Here is a 9,398-nt window from a genome sequence, read left to right as displayed (position 1 = left end):
CTCTCTCTCTCTCTCTCTCTCTCTCTCTCTCTCTCTCTCTCTCTCTCTCTCTCTCATATTTATCAAATAATTAGCTTTATTCATTTTTTTTTTATTTCTCGAAAATATTTTTCAAAAATTATATTTGAATTGTAGATTTGTAGATAATAAAAAACTAATTATGTCCATATTATAATGTGTAAAAATAACCTGATCATATTGTCTGATCATTATAATATTATGATAGTCACTTTAAATGCCGCTATAAAACTAACAAAAAAATGTAGTAAGGGTCTGTTCTCATTGATTGAACTGAGCTGAATTAGACTACCGAACTAAACTGAACTGAATATTTTATAAGAGAAGAAAATTAGAAGCTGAACTGAACTAAACTGCATATAATCACATGATAACAGACCCTAAGTTGGGGTGAAACTCCAAACATAATAAACTTCAAACATTATAACAAGTAATTCTCGTTGAAAGCAAATACAGCATAATCACATTATTGCGGTACATAATTTTTAAAAAAATACAGAGTAATTTAATACAAAGACCGCCATGACATTGGCAACCACCAAAGTACAAACCAATCAACAAAATCAAAACAAGCTTGACGCCAACGAGGGTTGATGTGCAAGATTGCAATCGTTGCTAGAAATATAGTTGCACACGACATTCCAAAGCTCCATAAGAAGTCTTCTACAAAGGTTTCGTCGTGGTCTCCATCTCCTCCGTCTTTGGTAAGAGAACTAGGCGTTAGTGCTTGAGTTTGATTGTGCAAATCACTTCCTGGAAACCCGGAAAGTTGAGGGTTTCCAAGATAGTTACTCTTGTCAAAGCCACCAAACTGTCCTGTAACAGGCACTCTCCCAGACAAATTGTTGTACGACACATTGAAGATAGCCAAGAAGTTGAGCTCAACCAGCTGAGAAGGGATGTTGCCACTCAAATTATTGAAGCAAAGGTCTAAGCTCTCAATTTGTTTCAAATTGGAAAAACTATCGGGGATGGGTCCTGATAAAAAATTGTGCGACAAATTCAGTGATTGGATATATTTCAAGTCACCCATTTGTGTTGGTATCTTCCCACTGAGTTTGTTGCAAGATAAATCCAACCCTGACATAAGAGTTAGGATTCTACCCATATAAGTGAGACGTTGATTCTTAGATAGAAATTCCACTTCTTCAATTGAATCATACAAGTCAACCTCTGGAATTTCAACTTCGCCCTCGTAGTATGAGTTGTATAAGGAAACTGAATCATTTTCAATCTTCATCGTAATTCTCATCCCAAAAGACATATCTCCGAAGCATACGGGTATTTTCCCGTGTAGGTTGTTGCGCGAGAGATATAGATAATTAATATTACCTAAATGACACAGTTGTTCAGGAATTGGACCGTGTAGATTATTTCCAGCCAACAAAAGTACTGATAGGTTCGATAGCTTATCAATCCACGATGGAATGTTACCTGAAAGTTGATTATCGCTCAAATCAAGTGTTTCTAACATTGTACAACTTGATAGAGAATTTGGTATCTCTCCTGTGAGACTATTACCATTTAGATGCATATAAAAATCTGATAGGCAACGTTGTTCGGGGCATGAAGGGATAGGTCCACTTAAGTTATTCAATGAGAGGTCTAAATAAAAAACACCAAACTTACATAGTTCCTTCGGAATTTGGCCTTTCAACTTGTTTTGTGACACTCTAAGAGTATACAACCCAGAGAAGTTTCCCACCCACCAGGGAAGTTCACCGGTTATATTATTATTCGATAACTCCAAATAGTATAATTGAGAGCTTTTCCGAAGAGCTTCATTGATTATTCCACCAAAACGATTATTGCTTAACTTCAACCAGGTTAAGCTTGGAAGGTACATCTCCTTTGGTATTATATCTCCTTCTATGTTGTTGTCTGATAAGTCTAATTCCACTAGCAACGGAAGGTCACTTAGCAATCTTCTTGGCAATTTTCCAGAGAAATTATTGCTGGACAAATCCAAAAAATTCAGTCCTCTCATCTGACCAATTGATGATGGTATATGTCCTTTGAAATTGTTTCCGGACAAGTTGAAGTATTGGAGTCGGGGAAACACCAAAGCAATATTTTTAGGTATGTTATCATGGAAATTGTTATTGGAGATATCAAAGAAAAGTAAGGATGAGTTAACAAAGGAAGGAAGTTGAATGCTTCCTGTAAGATAGTTGTTCGCTAGGTACAATACCTCAATCTTCGAGTTGTTAAACAACCATGTTGGAAAAGCTCCATATAATATGTTATCAGAGAGGTCAAGGTTAGAAAGGTTAGTTTGATGTGACAAAAATTCAGGGAAGGCTGTAAATGTTTTGTTCAGCTTACAACCTTGCAAGTGCAATGTTTGCAACTGAACTATGGGTTGCCATGATAATGAATCTCCCAATCGGACTTCTAACTTGTTTCTTGACAGTTTTAAAACTTGAAGTTTTGAGAGGTTGGCTAAAGAAGTAAATGAAAGCACGCCTTCAAAGTAGTTATCGGATAGGTCCAAGTACCTCAGGTGACTAAGGCGCGAGATCACTACTGGGAACTTTCCATTAAAATGATTGATTGAGAGATCAAGATTTTGCAAAGAGGATAAGTTTTAGAGACATGAGGGCACAACCCCATTAAAAAGATTGCTCTTAATATTCAACTCCAGAAGATTCGTCAGTTTGCAAATACCTACATAAGGTCCAATAATTGTCAGATTAGTTACAAAACTAAAACTATTTTCAGTATTTTCTGTTTGCAAATAAATACCTATATAAGATTTCCAATAGTTAGATTATAGATACAAAACTAATAATAGTTTGCATATGTTAATAGATTTGTGGCATATACTTGAATAGTTGAATTTGATAGTAGTTGATTAAACAATTTTATTTCTTCCTCATATATATATATATAAGAAAAATTGCCCAAAAGAACCCACTTTTGGGGTGTGCACTAAAAATAATCTCACCTTTAGCTAGGTTACTTTTGAATAATCCGACCTTCATATCATGTTCACACTACAAATATCCAATATAACCTTATTTTTAACACTTGATTTGAGTCTTACCCGTGTTAAAAAAAAAAAAAACAAAAAAAAAAAAACTTAATTCTTTAGTTTATGTATGTTTACATCACATGGATGATTTGTATCTTAGCGTAGGAGATATTTTATGGTGTTAAATTTTTTTTTATATACTATTAAAAAATAGATTTGGCCTTTTATATTGTAAAAAGTCAAATTTTCTTAAACTTTATTTTATTTGAAAATTTGATGACGACGTACCTTGGATTGATCCATGAAAAAAGTTGTCATGTAAATGTAATACTTGCAGCTTCTCCAAATGTGTGATATTTGTAAATAATTCTGAAATAGGATAAAATTAACCTTTGAAATATGCTTGTTTGTCTAATTTCTCATATCAGCAAAGTATATGACGACTTTGTAACACCACTTACCATGTAGAGTACCATCGATGTTATTGTTACTCAAGTCTAATACTTGTATTTCTCTTAGATTTATTAAGTCTGCATTCTATCCAGGTTCAAATGTTGAAGGTGAGAGTTATTGGTGAGCAACCAAGTAGGAAAAGGTCCCACCAAGTTATTATCGCCAAGGTTAATGTAACTGAGATTGTACTGATATGACAAAAAATTGGGAAAAGTTCCAAGTGGCTCATTCAACCTGCAATCATTTAAGCATAAGATTTGCAACTGAAAAGTGGGTGTCCATAAAGTATCTTCTGTTTGGAGTTGTAATAATTTATTTCCTAATAGAGATAAAAACTGAAGCTTAGAGTAGTTGGCCAAAGAATGCATGGAAAATTTGCCCTCAAAGTTGTTATCTGAGAGATCCAACAATTGCAGGGACTTAAGATTTGACAAGTCTGGTAACTCCTTACTCAAATCGTTATCACTAAGATCAAGAGTCTGTAGGGATGTCAAGCTGCTAATACAAGGAGGTATGCCACCCTTGAAATTGTTGTTAAAAAGATAAAGGGTCTGAAGGTTCCTTAATCTGCAAAGCCAACTACCTGCAAGTATTAATTGATTTACGATCAAGTTTAGGAATTTAACTAAAATCCAATCCTTTATATTTTGATTATTTTCCACTAATTGCCAGGTTTAGATTCTATGCCTAACTTTGTTTAATATATTCCCATTGATTATTGTGAGAAGCAATTCAAGTAAGATGTACGGATCATGTGATTACTTTTTTTTTTTTTTTTTTTTTTTTTTTAAGTTGCAAAATATCAAAAATGCCACTTGTTTCGGGGTTTTTTGTGAACTCCTCGGATACTGGTCGCGTTCTCCTGACAATGAGACTCGGTATCTATGATTCTATTTGCCATCTGTTGGGTGAATAACGCTTATTTTAATGACTGCAATTTAGATTGTTTGTCACTGTTTAAACTTTTTTCTTTTCCGTTTCTAGTTAGTGCTATTCTGACAAACTGGGTGTACTGTAATGTAGGAAACTGGAGCAGAATTTTCCAGGTGGACGCAACCATTTTGAACCATCATGCGGTTTGCCTATTAGTACTTATTTCAGTGCTACAAAGCTATTATGGTTGCTAGAGAATGTGGAAGCTGTTAGAGATGCTGTGAAAAGCGGTGATGCTCTTTTTGGAACAGTGGACTCTTGGTTGATTTGGAATTTAACTGGAGGGGTGAAGAATGGAGTGCATGTGACTGATGTATCAAATGCATCACGAACTATGCTCATGAATCTGAAGACTCTAAACTGGGATGAGGAGACATTGAAGGCCCTTGAAATCCCCCTTGAAATTTTGCCAAAAATTGTTAGTAATTCTGAGATAATTGGAAAGATTGAGACTGGCTGGCCTATCCCAGGTGTCCCTATTGCGGGATGTTTGGGTGACCAGCATGCTGCAATGCTAGGGCAGGCTTGTGGAAGAGGAGAGGCAAAAAGCACTTATGGAACTGGTGCTTTCATACTTCTCAACACTGGTGCAGAGATTGTTCATTCAGAGCATGGTCTATTAACCACAATGGCTTTCAAACTTGGGCCTTCAGCACCAACAAACTATGCTTTAGAAGGCTCTATTGCTATTGCAGGAGCTGCTGTTCAGTGGCTTAGAGATGGTCTTGGTATAATAAAAAATTCAAGTGAGATTGAAGAGTTGGCCTCCAAAGTTGATTCAACAGGTGGTGTATATTTTGTCCCAGCATTCAATGGACTGTTTGCTCCATGGTGGCGGGATGATGCACGTGGTGTATGTGTTGGAATGACAAGATTTACTAATAAGTCACACATTTGCCGGGCCGTGCTTGAGAGTATGTGTTTTCAGGTCAAGGATGTTTTGGATTCCATGCATAAAGATGCAGGGGAAAAAGGCGAGGTCAAGAATGAGAAGGGTGAATTTTTGCTAAGAGTGGATGGGGGTGCTACTGTGAACAACCTTTTGATGCAACTTCAGGTTCTTTTCTACTGCTTATAATTTTAGAATTCTTCACTCCTTAGTACAAGATTTTCTACTCCTATCTACATTGCTTCTTTAAGAGTAACTTATAATTTACAATGGCAAAGCCGTGAAAGTTAAGTAATTTTGTATTTTGATACTGCTATAAACCAAGAATAGTCTTGTTTCTTTCACTAAAAATGCTGTTTATGCTAGGCTGATCTACTTGGTAGCCCAGTGCTACGACCAGAAAATATTGAGACAACAGCCCTTGGAGCAGCATATGCAGCAGGATTAGCTGTTGGTATTTGGAAACAAGATCAAATATTTTCGACTGAAGACAAAGCTAAGACAGCACGCATCTTCCGTCCAACATTGGAGGAGGGATTGAGGAAAAAGAAGGTGGATTCCTGGTGCAAAGCTGTGGAAAGGACTTTTGATCTGGCCGATCTTTCTCTGTGATCTGCGGTTTGTCCTTCCTATGTCCTTCACTTTCAGATCATCCAGTGGTTATAAATCTGTACATTCTTCAATAATATATGCATTAGTTAGTTTCAAATGTTTTATAAAAAACTAAATTCAATTAATTTTTTTTTGAGGGACTAAATTCAATTAATTGTAGAACTTACTTCATAGTTATTCCATACATGATTCTTCAACCAAACTAAAATTGATCTGTATAGTTGGTAACATTCTTTCTCACATTTACAGAATGCAATCTGGATGTTAGTATTCGTAATTTATACTCCAGACTATTCTTGATACAAGGATCTCGTTCTAAATTGTATAGATGTCAACTGCGCATGACTAGTTTTTTTTAAAAATCTTATATTCGTTATCACTTCTCAGCAATGGCCAACCAAGGCTCAGTCTTGGTTTAGTGCTGGGAGCTCCAATGCTTTCATAACTTAATTACCAGACATCACTGTGAAATCATTGGAGCATATCTGCATACTGGGCATCGAAAAATTTTAACCCCTGAATTTTATGAGGTTTGCGTAGTTATACTACTATGAAATGCTGCTTAAGATACATATTACAATGGAGTTGTGGTTAAGATGGTCTTTGCAGTGAAGTATTGTGGAATAATGATATAGGTTATTTTGAGGATGATTTGGGATGTGTTGTGCAAAATATGTATGCCACTCTGACTGCTGATGACCCTAAATGAGAATCATTTCAGATTTTTAGACGTTACATTGGTCTGATGGAAAAATATACAGGGGATGCATATTACAAACTGAAGTTTTTTATTTTATCATAGTTGAGGGTTGATGAAGAGGATTGCTGTAGTTTCGCGCAGTAATAAATTGAAGGAAATTAACTGTTTACGGAGATGTATCTATAGTTGAGGGTTGATGTAGAGGATTGCTATAGTTTCTAGGATCATAATAACAAATGACATACATGCTAAAGCTCCACAAGAGGTCTACCTTGATTTAGCATTTAGTTAGTTAAAGGCATTGAGATGGATGATGATCTTATTAATTATGATAATAATAATAATAAATAAAAAAAAAAAGAAAAAACTCTGGGGGAAAACTTTTATCAGACACATGAGTTTGTGCTTAGCACAATGAAAAATTATTTGACACTAGTCTGACTTTTTCATGGTCCATTTTGCCAAGTTAACCTATTTTGATCACTAGCCCATACTAGAAGCCAAATGCAATCTTAAGAAAACTACCTTAAGCTTTATTTTTAGTTATGCTACTAGTATGGCCTGTTACTTGTAAATTATCCACAACTTAAGAATATAGCCTGCAAAAAAATACATCAAATTATAATAGAATAAAATTAGAAGGATACTAGATTACTTATCGAAGTTTATTATACTCGTGATAACATAATTGCTTGCTACTGTAATACAATCACAAGAGATAGAATTATAGAAATACAAATATTTAATACAAAGACCGTACTGACATTGGTAACCACCAAAGGATATGCCAATCAACAAAATCAAAACAAGCTTGACGCCAACGAGGGTTGATGTGCAGGATTGCAATCGTTGCTAGAAATATAGTTGCACAGGACATTCCAAAGCTCCATAAGAAGTCTTGTACAAAGGTTTCGTCGTGGTCTCCATCTCCTCCGTCTTTGGTCAAAGAACTAGGCGGCATCACTCGTGTTTGATTGTGTAAGTCACTTCCCGGGAACCCAAATAGTCCAGGGTTCCCACGATAGTTACTCTCATCAAAGTCACCAAACTGTCCGGACATGGGCACTCTTCCGGTCAAATTGTTGTATGACACATTGAAGATCTCCAATGTGTTGAGCTCAACAAGTTGCGAAGGAATGTTGCCACTCAAATTATTGAAGGAAAGGTCCAAACTCTCAATATTCTTCAGATTGGAAAAGCTACCGGGGATGGGTCCTGATAAATTGTTATAGGACAAATTGAAGGAATGGATATGTTCAAGCTTACCTAATTCTGGCGGAATCAAACCCGTTAGTTTGTTACATGACAAATCTAACGCTGACATAGTTAGTTGATCGTCTCTTGATGTATACGTGAGATAATCATTCTTTGCGAGGACTTTCACTTTGTCTTGAAATCTATCGTTGTCAATTGCATATTCAACTGATCTCTTTCCAAATGACAAATTTTTGAAACATGCTGGTACCTCTCCAGATAGGTGGTTGTGTGATATGTCTAATATGTTTATATTAACCAACTCACACAACTGTAAAGGTAATAGGCCTTGTAGCTGGTTACCACCAAGTTGGAGTACTCTCAAGTCTTGGAACTTACTAACCCACCATGGGATGTTGCCCGTAAGATAATTATCCCCTAGATCAAGTGTAATTAGCTGTGAGAAATTTGATAACACATCCGGCATTGAAAAATTGAAGGTGAGAGTTATTGGTGAGCAACCAATTTGGGAAAGGTCCCACCAAGTTATTGTCGGAAAGGTCAATGCCACTCAGATTGTATTGATATGACAAAAATTTGGGAAGAGTACCAAGTGGCTCATTCAACCTGCAATCACTTAAGCCTAAGTATTGCAATTGAAAAGTGGGTGTCCATAATGCATCTTCTGTTTGGACTTTTAATTTATTTCCTGATAGCCCTAAAAGTAAAAGCTTAGAGTGGTTGGCCAAAGAATGCATGGAAAATTTGCCCTCAAAGATATTATAGTCAGGTTGTGGAAAAAGGAGAAAATATTTTTTTTAAAACTAAGACTTTGACAAGTCAAGTCGATGGATTAAAAATAAATTTCACAAGACTTTGGCCATTTGAAAGTCATGTAATTATATTATTGTTCAACAAAAGAACAAAACCGACTGCGATTGATGTAGTACTCATGTAATTGATAATTACTACACATACATATTTACCCTCATATCTAAGTTAGAATATAAGGAATGAAAAGATGGAGGGATAAGTGATGGGGGTTTGATTCCTCCCAGCCCTCATTCATGTGAGGATGATTTACAAAAATATAGCTTTTAAGAACCTTTTTTTATGATTTTGCATTGGAATGAAACCTATTTAATTACGAAAGTACAGTCCACATAGACTTGGAGATACATTTGGGATTATTTTTTTATTCAGAGACAAACTGCTACCTTAAGTAGCGGTTATAGTCTAAAACTACTACTTAGGTAGCCGTTTGTCTTTAGTATTCTAAGTAAAGACAGTTAATCAATTTATAAAAGGTTAGTACATAAACCGCTATTTGAGGTATCGATTTTACTCTGAAAAATAAAAAAATAACTTATCCAAACTTACATGGACAGTAATTCCGTAATTAAGTTTTATTCCAACGCAAAAGTGTAAATAAGTTTTAAAAAATAACCATACTTTCGTAAATCATACTTCATGTAACAGGGTGGGAGCCCCCTCCCTGTATTCTACCGTTTAAAAAAAAATATCCAAGTTAGATATGTGGTTCACAGTTATTCAAGCTAAACTCCCTAATACGTTAATAGTTGCTACACGAAATTGAAATCCATTCATCATTTAAGCCAAAGCTT

General features: G+C 35.5%; 1 protein-coding gene and 2 pseudogenes across 2 annotated transcripts; 1 reads left to right on the top strand and 2 right to left on the bottom strand.

Annotated features, from left to right (window-relative positions):
• Nucleotides 1-463: 463 nt before the first annotated feature.
• LOC145619970 (receptor-like protein 1) lies at nt 464-4,199 on the bottom strand (annotated as a pseudogene).
• A 114-nt stretch (nt 4,200-4,313) lies between these two features.
• LOC145619968 (glycerol kinase pseudogene) lies at nt 4,314-6,009 on the top strand (annotated as a pseudogene). The gene is made up of 3 exons (XR_014108176.1): nt 4,314-4,348; nt 4,469-5,435; nt 5,634-6,009. The product of XR_014108176.1 is annotated as a glycerol kinase pseudogene (transcript).
• Nucleotides 6,010-7,165: 1,156 nt separating this feature from the next.
• LOC145619967 (cuscuta receptor 1-like) lies at nt 7,166-8,260 on the bottom strand. The gene is made up of 2 exons (XM_081674639.1): nt 7,344-8,260; nt 7,166-7,178 (listed from the first exon to the last, which is right to left on the bottom strand). The coding sequence occupies exons 1-2, from the start codon at nt 8,258-8,260 to the stop codon at nt 7,166-7,168; spliced, it is 930 nt and encodes a 309-aa protein (XP_081530765.1).
• Nucleotides 8,261-9,398: the final 1,138 nt, after the last annotated feature.

This window comes from Chenopodium album, chromosome 27 (assembly GCF_948465745.1).
Source record: "Chenopodium album chromosome 27, dcCheAlbu1.1, whole genome shotgun sequence".
NCBI classification, from domain to species: domain Eukaryota; kingdom Viridiplantae; phylum Streptophyta; class Magnoliopsida; order Caryophyllales; family Amaranthaceae; genus Chenopodium; species Chenopodium album.
The sequence above is the reverse complement of the archived record's forward strand: the minus strand, read 5'-3'. Positions and strand labels throughout refer to the sequence as shown.

Coding starts and splice junctions, on each gene's coding strand:
- LOC145619967 (XM_081674639.1), bottom strand. CDS start 8,260: ATGCCGGATGTGTTATCAAATTTCTCACAGCTAATTACACTTGATCTA.